At 46.0% G+C, this 15,883-nt stretch overlaps 1 protein-coding gene across 1 annotated transcript in view; it reads right to left on the reverse strand.

Annotated features, from left to right (window-relative positions):
- The window catches only part of FAM171A1 (family with sequence similarity 171 member A1), a 110,444-nt gene that overhangs the window by 15,785 nt on the left and 78,776 nt on the right, over window positions 1-15,883 (reverse strand). The window contains exons 6-8 of the mRNA XM_038755657.1: window positions 12,976-13,203; window positions 8,620-8,712; window positions 1,741-1,899 (exon numbers count right to left, since the gene is read on the reverse strand). Of these exons, the coding sequence (XP_038611585.1) occupies window positions 1,741-1,899; window positions 8,620-8,712; window positions 12,976-13,203 (480 nt within the window). The remainder of the gene's footprint in view (window positions 1-1,740; window positions 1,900-8,619; window positions 8,713-12,975; window positions 13,204-15,883) is intronic.

The following is a 15,883-nucleotide window of genomic DNA, read 5'->3' on the forward strand; positions in this document are numbered from 1 at the left end:
GCACTTATGAACTTCAGCGCTTAGAACAGTGCTTTGCACATAGTAAGCGCTTAATAAATGCCATTATTATTATTATTATTATTTTTATCTTTTTTGAATGGTAAGCGTTGTAATAAGCCCTGAGGTAGATACAAGCAATCAGGTTGGACACGGTCCCTGTCCCACACGGGGCTCACGATCAATCCCCATTTTACAGATGAGGTAACTGAGGCATAGAGAAGCAGCGTGGCTCAATGGAAAGAGCCTGGGCTTTGGAGTCAGAGGTCAGGGGTTCAAATCCCGGCTCCTCCAACTGTCAGCTGTGTGACTTTGGGCAAGTCACTTAACTTCTCTGTGCCTCAGTTACCTCATCTGTAAAAGGGGGATTAAAACTGTGAGCCCCCCGTGGGACAACCTGATCACCTTGTAACCTCCCCAGCGCTTAGAACAGGGCTTTGCACGTAGTAAGCGCTTAATAAATACCATCATTATTATTATTATCTACCCCAGCGCTTAGTACGGTGCCTTGCACATAGTAAGCACTTAACAAATACCATTATTGTTATTATTATTAATCTGCTCTTCCCAATTGCCTAGTCTACTGCACTGACACCAAATGGGTGCTCAGTAAATATAACGTCTACTACTAGAGGCACTTCTGTACATACCTGTAACTTATTTATTTATATTAATGTCTGTTTCCCCTTCTAGACTGTAAGCTCATATTGGGCAGGGAATGTGTCTGTTTACTGTAGTATAGTACTCTCCCAAGTGCTTAGTACAGTGCTCTGCACACAGTACGTGCTCAATAAATACACCAGACTGACTGACTAACGGCAAAGGGAGAGAATAAGACCTCTAAGGGAAGATTTCCACAAGGTTTAAAGTTTTCAGATTTCCCTAGACTGCCCGTGGATTTACTCGCTTTTTTCCTATTCCTCCTTCAGCCCCACAGCACCTACGTACACAGGCGTGATTTTTTCCTTTATATTAATGTCTGTCTCCCACTCTAAGACTGTAGACTCGCTGTGGGCAGGGAACGTGTCTGTTTAGTGTTATGTTGCGGTCTCCCAAGCGCTTAGTACAGTGATCTGCACATACTAAGTGCTCAATAAATATGGAGATTGATTAGCTTGATGAAAAAATAAAGGAGACGCCCACGTGAGGAGACATTTTAGTTAATTGTTTTACGCCGTTTACTACGTACTAATTCAGACATATACAAATGGGATGAGAGTGTATAGGTGTGTACTAATTCAGACATATACTCACTTGTATGGGATGAGAGTGTATAGGTGTGTACTAATTCAGACATATACCCACTTGTATGGGATGAGAGTGTATAGGTGTGTATTATTTGTATTTGTATATTATTTGAGTGCCTGTTTTCCCCCAACCCCTGTCCCCCAACTAGACTGTAAGCTCTTTAAGGTCAGGAATTGTACTCTCCTTTGTAGTAAGTACAGTGCTCTGCGTGTAGTAGTTGCTCAAAAATACTACCGATTGACTTGGAAGTAATCAACTGAGACATCAGCCCAAGAGCTGGATTCTCTGAAACCTGTCCTCCCAGGGGCTGACAAACCCCTTGAAATGCTCCAAGGAAATTCAACAGTGATTACATCTCTAGAAATAGTCCTCCTCCGGAACCTGAAATCCATTATTGCTGTTCTGGGGCCGAAAACGTTGGTGTGAGAGCGCTCCCTCGCCCAGATCTCCCCCTCCCATTAAATCCTGGCTGAGCGGAGAGACGAGCGGCGTTACCTGTTCCATTTCCATCTAGTCCCTGTAGATAAGGAAAGCTTCGGGCTTCCACGGGGGAGCTGGCTGCTGTGAGAAACGCGGTTAGATTGCCGTAGCCAGCGTCCTCTGGCAATTTCAGGGCTCGTCTCGGAAAGTGGGCGTGAGGCTCGGGGCGGGTTCCTGCAAAAATTCAGCCCCGAGTTACGACTGACCACAGCTTGCCGGGAGGGTTGTTTTCTGAGAAACGGAAACCGAGTGGGAATCTCCACAAGGGACCGGGAGAGACCCGCCAGCGGGGACAGGACGTGACGATACGGTTACGCGAACCAAACTCGTCACCTGCGGCCTAATTTTTTCTCCACTCGGGGATTTATCGGGCTTGAAAAAAAGGCTTTCTGGCTTCCGTTCGGGTGAGATGCTCAGTGCACGATATTCGGTGCTGTACACTGGTAAAGAAAAAATCAAATATGAATTCACCTAAATTAAATCAGGAGATGACAAATAATCCATTTAGATGATAATTGGCCCTTTAATACAGCATCGGGCGCATTCTTAATGAATTCCCACTTTCATTTCTGACTTTATTAGGAGGCTTCTAGTAGACAGTGAAGCCTGCAGAGTCCCGAGCCCATCTCCATCACACACTAAGGATAACAATAAAAAGAAAAACTGTGGATTTGTTACGTGCTGACATGAGCCAGGAGCACCACGTATGAAGCGCTAGGGTAGGTTCCAGATAATTAGATGAGACACAGTCCCTGTCCTACATGGGGCTCACAGTCGAAGTGAAGCAGCGTGGCTCAGTGGAAAGAGCCCGGGCTTTGGAGTCGGAGTGCATGGGTTCAAATCCCCCCCATTTTACCTTCTTCCCTTCCCCACAGCACCTGTATATATGTATATGTTTGTACATATTTATTACTCTATTTATTACTCTATTTTACTTGTACATATCTATTCTATTTACTTTATTTTGTTAGTATGTTTGGTTTTGTTCTCTGTCTCCCCCTTTTAGACTGTGAGCCCAATGTTGCGTAGGGACTGTCTCTATATGTTGCCAATTTGTACTTCCCAAGCACTTAGTACAGTGCTCTGCACACAGTAAGCGCTCAATAAATACGATTGATGATGATGATGATCCCGGCTCCGCCAATTGTCAGCTGTGTGACTTTGGGCAAGTCACAGCACTTCTCTGGGCCTCAGTTACCTCATCTGGAGAATGGGGATTAACACTATGAGCCCCCTATGGGACAACCTGATCACCTTGTAACCTCCCCAGCACTTAGAACAGTGCTTGGCATGTAGTAAGCGCTTAGTAAATGCCATCATTAATATTACTATTAAGAGGGAGGGAGAACGGGTATTTTACCCGCATTCTGCAAATGAGTGAGGCTCAGACAAGTGACTCGTCCAAGGCCACACACCAGGCATTGGTGCGGCGGCGATCAGAACCCACAGCTTCTGATTCTCGGGTCCGGGCTCCTTTCATTAGGCCGGACTGGTTCTCAAGGAGTTGCAACCAGCCTCCTCTCTCCCTCTGGATTCCCGGCACTCCAGACGAGAACCGGGACAGATCGGATCTTAGACCACTTCTCCCCAAGGACGACCCGGATCCAGACAGTCTGCTCGACTACACTCTCCAGGGTGGCGGCTGGTACTTTGTTCGCCGCCTGGGGACTCCAATTGCCTGTTCCAGATATTGTTTTGATTATAAGATCCTGACTTGTTTATAAACGAACACCATAACGATATGGGGACTGTGTCTGAGCTGATTATTTTGTATCTTCCCCAGCGCTTAGCACACGATAATAACAATTAACGATCATGGAAAAAAGCACTTCCTTCCAAAACTCAATTCAACAGTGTTATGACAAAGACGCAGAAACTGAAGCTTCAAAATTCAAACAATCCATCGAGAGTATTTACTGAGCGTTTGCTGCGGATGGAGCACTGTAGATCATGGAAAAAAAGCACTTCCGTCCCAAACTCAATTCAACAGGTGTTACGACAAAAATGCAGAAACTGAAGCTTCAAAATTCAAACAATCCATCGGGAGTATTTACTGAGCGTTTGCTGCAGACGGAGCACTGTACTAAGCGCTTGGGAGAGAAGCAGCAAGGCACAGTGGATAGAGCACGGGCCCGGGAGCCAGAAGGTCATGGGTTCTAATCCCTCTTCCACCACTTGTCTGCTGTGTGGCCTTGGGAAAGGCACAACTTCTCTGGGCCTCAGTTACCTCGTCTGTAAAATGGGGAGGGAGACCCCACGTGTCCAACCCAATTTGCTCATGTCCGCCCCAACGCTCAGTACAGTGCCTGGCACACAGTAAACGCTTAACAAATACCATTACTGTTATTGTTGTTGCACTATAATAGAATTGGTGACGTGTTTCCCGCCCAATTCACCAATTACGTGTGACTGGATTAGTGATAAAAGTCATGACACCAACATATCAGTCTTTCCAATATCATGTCTTTCAAATACCTCCCCTCTTCGCTCTCCTAACGACTATTTATTGCTCTATTACTCTATTTATTCTACTTGTACATATTTACTATTCTATTTATTTTGTCAAAGAAGTGCATCTAGCTTTACTTCTATTTATTCTGATGACTTGACACCTGACCACATGTTTGGTTTCATTGTCTGTCTCCCCCTTCTAGACTGTGAGCCTGCTGTTGGGTAGGGACCGTGTCTATATGTTGCCAACTTGTACTTCCCAAGCGCTTAGTACAGTGCTCCGAACACAGTAAGCGCTTAATAAATACGACAATGAATGAATGAATGAACTAACCCTCTAACCTTCCCACTCTCCCCTGCCTTTGCTTCAATCTCTACCAAATACAGAGGGTCAATCAATCGTATTTATTGTGTGCTTAGGGAACGCAAAGAACTGTAGCAGGCGTTTGGGATAGGATGATATAAAAGAGCTGATAGGCATATTCCCTGTCCACAGTGAGTCTACAGGGGGTGACAGACATGACAATTAAATAAATTAAATTATAGGTAATAATTAATGATGGCATTTATTAAGCACTTACTATGTGCAAAGCACTGTTCTAAGTGCTGGGGAGGTTACAAGGTGATCAGGTTGTCCCACGGGAGGCTCACAGTCTTAATCCCCATTTTACGGATGAGGTAACAGGCACAGAGAAGTTAAGTGACTTGTCCAAAGTCACACAGCTGACCATTGGCAGAGCCAGGATTTGAACCCTTGACCTCTGACTCCAAAGCCCGGGCCCTTTCCACGGAGCTGCGCTGCTTCTCGGCTTCTTAGATAGGTACCTAAGTGCTGGGGGGCTGAGAGTTGGGTGAATGAAGGATGAAAATCCTAGTGGAAGGGCGATGTAGAAGGGAGTGGGAGAAGAGGAAATGAGGGCTTGGTTGGGGAAGGTCTCCTGGTGGAAATGTACTTTTAATACGGCTCTGAAGGTGAGGAGAATGACCACTTGAGAACTACGAACAGGGCAGGCATTCCAGGCCAGAGGGAGGACGTGAGCGAGGATCGGTGGTGAGACGGACGAGATGGAGGTACAGTGAGGAGGCTGGCTTTATAGAAGAGTGAAGTGCGTGGGCTGGTTTGTAGAAAAAATCAGGGAGGTAAGGCAGGAGGGGGCAAGGTGATTGAGGGCTTTAAATAATAATGGTATTTGTTAAGCTCTTACTATGTGCCAGCCACTGTACTAAACGCCGGGGTGGATACAGGCAAATCGGGTTGGACGCAGTCCCTGTCCCACATGGGACTCATAGTCTTAATCCCCATTTTACAGATGAGGAAAATGAGGGACATAGAAGTTAAGTGACTTGTCCAAGTTCATGCAGATGGTGGAGTGGGCATCAGAACCCAGGTCTGTGCTCTATCCACTAATCCACGCTGCTTCTCTCCTTAAAGCCGATGGTAAAGAGTTTCTGTTTGGTGGGGAGGTGGATGGGCATCCACTGGAGGTTTTTGAGGAGCGGGGAAAACACAGACTGAATGGTTATGTACAGATACGGTCCGGGTAGCAGAGGGAAGCGTGGACTGGAGTGGGCAGAGACAGGATGCAGGGAGGTCAGCAAGGAGGCTGATGCGGTCGTCCAGGTGGGATGGGATCAGTGCTTGGATTAACGTGGTAGCAATTTGGACGGAGAGAAAAGGGAGAATTTTGGCAAGGCTGTGAAGGTTGAACAGATGGGATTGGGTGACAGATTGAACATGTAGGTTGAATGAGAGAGTTGAGCGGAGGATAACGCCAAGGTTACGGGCTTGTGAGACAGGAAGGATGGTGGTGCCGTCTTCAGTGACGGGAAATCGGGGGAAGGACGGAGTTTGGGTGGGAAGATATGGAGTTCGGTTTTGGACATGTTAAATTTGAGGCGACGGTGGGACATCCAAGTTGAGGTGTCCTGAAGGCAGAAGACTTTATCCCTCATCAGATCCTTCACCAGACCCTGTAGAATCTTTCAATTTTGTCTCCATCTTTCCAAAGCCACACCTTTGGAATTCTGTTCCTAACTGCTCTCTACACTTCCATGGTCTCCTGCTCCTCTGCCACGCCATCCACTTTCCTGATCAATTAATTGCATTTATTGAATCCTTACTTCCCTAAAGTCTTCTTTCCTCTTCTCCCATTCCCTTCTGCAATGTCCTGACTTGCCCCCTTTATTCACCCCCCTTCCCTGCCCCAGAAATAAATGTATTTATTCATAGTCATGTCTGTCTCTCCCTCTAGACTGCAAGCTCACTGTGGGAAGGGAATATGTCTGTTTATTGTTGCAGTGTACTCTCCCAAGCGCTTAATACAGGGCTCTGCACACAGTAAGTGCTCAAGAAATATGACTGAGTGACTGTGCAGAGCAGTGTACTAAGCGCTTGGGAGAAGACAATATAACAGAACTTCCTCAGCAACCTCCCTGCTTCCTGCCTCTCCCAATTCCTGGCCTGATCACAGATTCCTTGTCCATAGCGAGCTTGGGCATCTCAATGTAAATCAACTTTCTAAATGCTTAAATCATTTCTCCGAAGGGGAGGTTCTATCCATACTGCATTGTCTCTGCTGGCAAATGAAGGGGGTTTGCATCCGAGGAAAGCACAGAGCTGTCAGCAAACATTCATGCGTTCCTATTGATTTTTTAAAAGGTAACTGGGAAGTTATTCTGATTTGAGCCAGTGAGGGAAATGGTTATCCACAGCTGCTGAAGCTAGCATTTTCCAGAATTTGCAACAGGCTGCCCCAAATGGCCTTGGGCTGAGAAAGGTGCTTTTTCAATAGACCTCCCCTCACATTGCCCAAAAGGACCATTTTTTTAAAATGTCATCTATTAAGCACTTACTATGTTCCGGGCACCATACTAAGTGCTGGGATAGGTATGAGCTAATCAGGTTGGACGCAGTCCCTATTCCATATGGGGCTCACAGTCTTAATCCCCATTTTACAGGGGAGGGAACTGAGGCCCAGAGAAGTGACCTAACAACCAAGGTCACACAGCTGACAAGTGGCAGAGCCAGGATTACGATGACTACTGGGAATTTCAGTTCCCTTTTTCCCCCTTTTACAATACAGGTCACATCACCTACACCAAACTCTACAAACCCTGCCTGAAAGTCATTGAAGCTAATGAAAACTGTAGCTATAAAACCATCCAGCTCTACTCAATTGCCATTTTTGTGGAGGAAAGCAGGATCTTGCATCAGCAGAAGAATCCAGTCCTCCAGATTATAAGCCCGTTGTTGGGTAGGGACCGTCTCTATATGTTGCCAACTTGTACTTCCCAAGTGCTTAGTACAGTGCTCTGCACACAGTAAGCGCTCAATAAATACGATTGAATGAATGCCTGAATGAACCCAGTGACCTGGCAGAAACGGAGCCAAAATGCCTCATTTATCTTTCCACCGATACAAATTCTTCTGTAAAACATAGATTTGGAAATTTCCCCCTTATGTTGGGGAAAGGGAATTTTTACAAGCCAAAAACTGGGGAGAACAGTCATCAGTTCAAGAAACGGAGTAGTCTGTTATGAGGCTGGTAAATGGTGGGGAAATGGGGACCTTATAGACAAAATCAATTCCCTGCTCTGAACTACAGGGTGACATTCCCGACGACTAGTCGATTGGATTATGTTTCTGGCTCCGGAGAGATGGATGGTCAATTCAAACGGCTTCGGGCGGGGAGAGAATCGAGCCAGGCCCTGGGAAGGGAGAGAACCGAGTTAAGGTCCCAGGCGGGGGAGAGAACCAAATCGGGAGAGAACATGGACTCAAACCGAGACCCGGAGTCGGGGCTGTGGCGGGGAGAAAACCAAGCCGAGGGAGAACGGGGAAAGAATCGAGCCAGGAGAGAACAGGGAGAGAACCAAGCTGGGACCCTGGGCGGGAAGAGAACCGAGCCAGGCCCAAGGTGAGGAAAGAATGGAACCGGGATTCTGGGAGGGGAGAGAAATGAGTCAGGGCCCCGGGTAGGGACAGAACCGAGCCAGCGACCCAGATGGGGAGAGAACTGAGCCGGAGTGCCGGGCCCGGAGAGAACCGAGCCGGGGCCGGGGGTGTGGAGAGGATGGAGCTGAAGTGCCGGGCCGGGAGAGAACCGAGCCGGGAGAGAACTGAGCTCAGGAGGAGTCAAGAGGACCTGGGTTCTAATCTCGAGTCTGCTGTGTGATCTTGGCAAATCACTTCACTTATAATAATAATAATGATAATGATGATGGAATTTATTAGGTGCTTACTATGTGCAAAGTACTGTTCTTATCTGTGCCTGATCTGGAAAAATAGAACTGTGAGCCCCACGTGGGGTAGGGACCGTGCCCAACCTGATTAGCCTGAATCTACCCCGGCGCTTAGTACGGTACCTGACACGTTGTAAGCACTTATCAAATACCATAATAAAACCAAAATATCTCTTTTAGTCCCTCAGTGGTGGAGCATACCTTGAAAGGCCGCAAGTACCTGGACCACGTCTTCATACACCATTAGAGTAGCTGATCGTTCCGGAAGCAAACGGAGACTTAGAGAAGAAAAAACTGCCAGAACAAAGGGGAGACCATTACATTTCAGGAGGCCTGTAAATCAGCGCTTAGTACAGTGCCTGGAGCTTATCAAATACTGTAATTATTATACGATTATGACTGTTTTCAGCCAAGACGTCCTCTGAGCCGTAAGTGCCAATGCTGAATTTCATTACATTGCTTTCCAATCAATCAATCTATCCAATGAGAGGGAGCTTGGCTTAGTGCTAAAAGCACAGGTTTGGGAGTCTGAGGACCTGGGTTCTAATTCCGGGGCCGCCAACTTTCATTTATTTATTGATTCGATCGTATTTATTGAGCGCTTACTGTGTGCAGAGCACTGTACTACGCACTTGGAAAGTACAATTCGACAACAGATAAAGACCACCCCTAACCAATAACGGGCTCACAATCTAGAAGGGGGAGACAGACGACAAAACAAAACAAGTAGACAGGCATCGACAGCATTAAAATAAATAGAATTACAGATATATACACATCATTAGTAAAATAAATAGGATAATAAATATGTACAAATATACACAACTGCTGTGCTCCTTACTGTATGACTTTGGGCAGCTCACAACTTCTCTGGGCCTCAATTCTTCTGTTCTCCCTGCTATTTAGGTCCATCGACTGTGTCCAACCTAATTAACTTCTATCTACTCCAGCACTTGGAACAGAGTTTGACACACAGGAAGTACTTAAATACCATAGAAAAAAACCAATCAATGGCATTTGAGTGCTCACTGTTTGCAGAGCACTGTACTAAGCACTTGGGAGAGTATAATACAGACAGTTGGTACACATGATCTCCAACAATTTAGTGGGTGAGGTACATATTAAAATAAATTACAGGTTGGAGAAGAAGCAGCGTATAGAATATGTACATATGTATGGTGGGGTTGGGGGTTAGATGAGTATCAGAATGCCTTAAGGGCACAGACTCAAATGCACAGGCATAAAGAAGCAACGTGGTCCAAAAGATAGAGCACGGGCCTGGAAATCAGAAGGACCTGGGTTCTAATCCCCACTCCATTGCTTGTCTGCTGTGTCACCTTGGAAAAGTCACTTGACTTCTCAGCGCCTCAGTTACCTCATCTGTAAAACGGAGATAAGATTTGTGAGTCCCACGTGGGACGTGAACTGCGCCCAACCTGAATAGCCTGTATCTACCCCAGTGCTTAATACACTGCCTGGTACTTACTAAGTTAAACAAATACCAAAAAAGAAAAGAAGGGAGGGTCAATAGTGTGGGGAAATGAGCAATTATTCAAGGAAGGCTTCCTGGAGGAGTTATGATTTTAGCAGGGCCTTTTGAATAGGCTACAGTGCCTCTGGCAGACACAGCATTACAGCTTTAAATCCTTTGACAGTAGCGTTTTCGATTCATGTTTTTAATCTAGCTATGCTGTCAACCAACTGGTTAATGTACACTTTCAGAAGCTATCAGGGAGCATTTTTCCATTTCACAGTGAGAGTAATTTTAGACTAACTTACTTCAGGCTTTTAGGAATAGGCACTTATTTTCTATGTTCCAGAAAAACCACAGCTTGGTAATGCTAGGGAAAAAAACCTTGAGATTCTCCTCCTTTTTTCCACTTATGTTCTTGCTAAACTGAACCCTGCACAAAGCTGATGGTAAAATACAGTTCTGGAGTGCCAGGACTCAAAATGGACATAACCGAAGATGGGTTGACAATGTTCTTCTTTGGAAATGCTGTGTCCCTTGCCCATATTAACTAGATAGAGGGTTTGGAGACAGGCTACTTCTCATCATTCTAGATTCTAAGCTCACTGTGGGCACGGTATGTGTGTGCCAACTCCATTTTATTGTACTCTTCAAGCGCTCAGTACAGTCCTCTGCACACAATAAACGCTCAATAAATATCATTGACGGTGATAACCATTCTCCCTGAGAAGATGTCACCAGTAAGATGAAGTCTTCTTTTTAAAGCTGTCCACCTTTGGTGAGTTGTTAAATTTGTTTTTTTAACAGTGCTTACTATGTATCCCATACTGTCCTAAGTGCTGGGATAGATAGACGTTTATCAGGTTGGGGCACAGCACAAATGATATGAAAAAACAAAGATGCCAAGTTAAAAAAATGATAATGTGAGAATAGTAATAATCATCATGATGGTATCTGTTAGGCGCTTACTGTGTGGCAAGCACTGTTCTAAGCGCTGGGAAGATATAAGCCAATCAGGTTGGATACAATCCCTTTCCCACCTGGGGCTCAGAGTCTTAATACGAATCACTGAGTCACGTGAACCAAACAATGCTTCCTATCTGAAGATTTAAGATTCTGGGCTCGAAAATATCAGCCATTTAAGGTTTTGCGGTTGCTATTTATCACGTATTCACCCCACCGCCAAAGCCTCATAGCACTTATGTACCTATGTTTCACTGTGCCGCTTCCTCCATCTGAAATATGTTTTAATGTCTGCCTTTATCGCTATACTGTATGTTCCTCAAGGGCAGGGACCAACTCTCCCAAGTGTTTAGTACACTCAGTAAGCATTCTATAAGCACCGTAGAATGACTGATAGGTTCTCTTCCCCACTTAGGGGTGTGTTTCTAAGCCAGATCTCTCTTGCTAATTCAAGCATGCTGGAGTCATAGCACAAACCCATTTCTAGGACTGGATTAAGGTTACTCATGCAAAACTACGTTCCCGGTATCTTCTGTGTCTCAGGCACAGTTCTTAGATTTGAAGGTGGGCTGTAGGTCAGCGATATGTCTGAAATGAAGGGCGGGGGCGGGGGGGGGGGGTCCCTTGAAAACCGGGGGAGCCGCCGCTATCCTCGGGCTGAAGAGGCAAAAAAGAAAGTGCTTTTTTCCTCTCTGGGAGTTCTACTACACTACACTGCCTTTCCGTCGAAGGAGAGCCACTTATCTTTCCAAAATTGCTAACGTGGCTAACGATGCTGCGGGAGGCTGTGGGGAAGACGTAGGGAATCCGTCACGGAGGAGATTTAGGCAGGCCACCGGCAGATGAGGAACAATCTCAGGAATCTCAGCGTAGGTTCCTCTCACTCTGGGAAAATGGCCCCGGAAGGCACCAGATGGGCATTCTGTGATGCCCACCTTGTCTGAGACCTCGCCTCCCCACTCCATGATAAGTGTGGTTGTCCTTTACCATTACGAACACCGGTTAGGTGCTGCCCTGAGTGAAAGGACTGTGGTGATTCCACGGAACCTAGTTTTCCTGGATCCTTGGGTCAGAGGATTTATTGAGCCCTCACAGAGCACTGTACTAAGCGCTTGGGACAGTAAAATACCAAACGGTAGGTACAGAAGATCTCTGTCCACAGACGAGAGGGGCGAAGAGAGACATTAAAATAAATTCCAGATAGATACAAACAGAATTCCTGTGAGACTGGGGAAGGGTGAACAGCGAAATGCTTAAGGAGAACGGGTGAACAGGTGGAAACAACATGATCTGGTGGAAAGAGTATAATCCTGGGAGTCAGGGAACCTGGGTTCTAATCCCAGCTCTGTCACTCTCCTGCTGTGTGATCCTGGGCAAGTTACTTAACTACTCTGTGCCTCCGTTTCTTCACCTGTAAAATAGGGGTTCAATACCTCCCACCTATACTGGGATTCCCACATGGGTCAGGGGAGGTGTCTGATCTGCTTATCCTGTACTTACCACAGCGCTTAGTACATACAGTGCTTGGCACATAGTAAGTGCTTCATACCACAATTATCATTATTATTATATGCAACGCGGGGGGAGGGCTTAGATAGAGAAGCGAGGGCTTAGTTGGGATAGGAAATGTGACTTTAGTAGGGCTTTGAAGATGAGGAGAGAGGTAGTCTGTTGGATACGAATGGGGAGGGAGTCAAGGGGTCAGAACTGAGACAAAATCGAGGTACAGTCAGTGGGCTGGTGACAGAGGAAAGAAGTGGGCGGGTTGGGCTGCAGTAGGAGATCAGCGAGCTAAGGCAGGAGGGGGACTCAGGGGAATGAAAATCCAAATTGGGGATGGCAAACCCAATGAGAACAGCGGTTCAGACAAAACTGGAATAGGGTTAAAATTCACCACAGCGGAAATATCCACCGTATAACCCCAACTCCCCTCTGAATCCCGTTACAGCTAGAAGTAGAGTGCTGAACTTCCCGTTCCAGAGAAGACATTGGGAAGTTCAGATGAAATCCACCCTTCGCTTCTCTTCATGGCCCCTCAAAAGTCCAAAGGAGAAAAGGCTTCGTTCTCGGTTCCCTTTGTCAGGAGAAAACATCTCCTCAGAACGCCGAGAAAGAACTCTTACCGGGTAATCGGGTGGGTTTCCACGGTGCCGAGCCGGGGACATAGGCGTGCTTGGAAGCTGTGACGACCAGCTGGCTGCCCAATTTATACTGAAACTTAATGAAAGCGATGCCATCTGCTCCCGTGCTTCCAGAGGCAACGGAAACTTGATTGGTGAAGATTTCCACGAAGGCTTCGAGGATTGGCTGATGTGTGCTGCCGTCGCTCACATGGACTTTCAGCGTCACCTCTGCAATGAGAAGAAACCAGACTCGGTATTCGGGGAGGTCGTGCGGCCTAAAGGAATGAGCACAACTGGGAACCTAGGACGCCTGGCTTCTAGCCTCAGTTTTTTTTTGGTTTGCTTTTTTTTTTAAGGTATCTGTTAAGCACTTATTACGTCAGGCATTGTACTAAGCGCTGGGGTAGATACCAGCTAATCAGTTTGGACACAGTCCCTGTCCCACAAAGGACTCACGATCTTAATCCCCATTTTACGGATGAGGTAACCGAGGCACAGAGAATCAATCAATCATATTTACTGAGCACTTACTATGTGCAGAGCACCGTACTAAGCACTTTGGAGAACACGATACAACAGAATTAGCAGGCACGTTCCCTGCCCACAACGAGCTTACAGACTAGAAGGGGAGACAGACGATAATAAGAGAAGTTAAGTGGCTTGCCCAAGGTCACACGGCAGATGCTATTGATGCCTGTTTACTTGTTTTGCTTGGTTTTCTTGTCTGTCTCCCCTCTTCTAGACTGTGGGCCCATTGTTGGGTAGAGATTGTCTCTATTTGTTGCCAAATTGTTCTTTCCAAGCATCCAGTACAGTGCTCTGCACAAAGGAAGCGCTCAACAGATAGGACTGAATGAATGAAAAAGTGGCAGAGCTGGGATTAGAACCCAGGTCCTTCTTTCCCCCAAGCCTGCACGCTATCCTCTAGGTCGTCTTGCTTCTCAGTTTGGTTTGCTGGCTCGCTGGGTGACACTGAACAGGATGTTTGGACTTTCTGGGTCTCAATTTTCTCATCCCTAAGAGGACTAGATTGTGATCCATTGTACTGTAATGTCCTTTGGGATGCAGCAGCCCCAAAATTACTATGGTTATTTAAAAAAATGCATGGAACTACACCAACAGAACACCGCAGAAATGAAAAAGTCTTCAATGTTATTAGAAACAAAAAGGAAATATTGCAAAGATGAGCAAATAGTGACACCATTATCAGCTCTGGGCCAGGTTTATAGTTTGAATGAATGCGGCATAAGAGCAATACTGAATAAGTAAACAAAAGTAAAGCTCAGGGGAATTAGTTGACATTATCCCTGCCCTTAAGGGGCTTACCCAAAGAGTCCCTTCAAAGATCTATATCCAAATATTCACATCCTCTGATCCTTTGATGTTTAATAAGACCTAACTGCGTTTCATCCTGTGCTCTAAGTGCTACCATAGATGTGTGAAAATCAGAAGAGACATGGTCACTTTCCCCCCTGATTCCCTTCTTACTACCTGGCAGCCAAAGGTGAACAAGAGGACAGAGGTGAGGAAATAAATCTAGGAATTTCTCTTCTAACACCATTCCCATCCATAAAGCTCTTCCCTTCAGCCACGGTGAAGAATCTTGCTGCACTGATTCATATTCCAATGCCTGGAATGCCCTTCCTCCTCACATAAGATGTTGCCAACTTGTACTTCCCAAGCGCTTAGTACAGTGCTCTGCACACAGTAAGCGCTCAATAAATACGATTGATTGATTGATCAGATAACTGCTCTCCCCCCTTCAAAGCCTTATTGAAGTTATATCACCTCCAAGAGGCCTTCCCTGACTAAGCCCTCCTCTCTTCTTCTCCCACTCCCTTCTGTATCTCCCTGATTTGCTGTCTTCATGCATCCTCCCTCCCATCCCCACAGCCTATATATAGATATCTGTAATTTATTTACGTATGCATGCATATTAATGTCTTGTCTCCCCCTTTAGACTGTGAGCTCGCTGTGGGCAGGGAATGTCTGTTGTTCTATTGTACCCTCCTAAGCGCTTAATACAGTGATTTGCATACAGTAAGCACTCAATAAAGACGACTGAATGAATACTCTCCTCTTCAGCAGCACAGGGAACAGTTGCCTTGAAGATAGAACACTAAGTCTCATCTTTTAGTCTCTGCCCCTCTGTTGGCCTTGGATCTAGCTCTCTGTGAACGGAAAAGGGCAGTTTCAGTATAGAGAGCAGTGTGGGCTTCTGGAAAGAACATGGTTTTGGTAATCATAGGCCCTGGGTTCTAATCCCGCTTTGCCAACCACCTGCCGCGTGATCTCGGGCAAGTCACTTCTCTACGCTTCAGTTTCCCAGACAGAGCCCCCTTTTTCCTCCCCCCAGGCCCCCCAGCCCTACCTCCTTCCCCTCCCCACAGCACCCGTATATATGTTCGTACAGATTTATTACTCTATTTATTTTACTTGTACATATTTACTATTCTACTTATTTTGTTAAAGATGTGCTTCTAGCTTTATTTCCATTTGTTCTGACGACTTGACACCTGTCCACATGTTTTGTTTTGTTGTCTATCTCCCCCTTCTAGACTGTGAGCCCGTTGCTGGGTAGGGACCGTCTCTACTTGTACTTCCCAAGCACTTAGTACAGCGCTCTGCACACAGTAAACGCTCAATAAGTACGATCGAATGAATGAATAAAACAGGGATTCAATACATCTCCCTCCTACTTAGACTGTGAACGCAACAAGGGACAGGGGCTGTGTCTGTTCTGATTACCTTGCCTCTACCCCAGTGCTTGAGTTCAATGTTTGACACAGAATAAGTGCTTCACAAACACCACCATTATTGTTACTTGGGAGAATGTCTGAGGGAGAGAAATTTTCTGGGTCATCAGAATGGCAGTCACTAAATATTTAATGAGCACCTACTGTATACT

Source organism: Tachyglossus aculeatus, chromosome 13 (genome assembly GCF_015852505.1).
Source record: "Tachyglossus aculeatus isolate mTacAcu1 chromosome 13, mTacAcu1.pri, whole genome shotgun sequence".
NCBI lineage: Eukaryota > Metazoa > Chordata > Mammalia > Monotremata > Tachyglossidae > Tachyglossus > Tachyglossus aculeatus.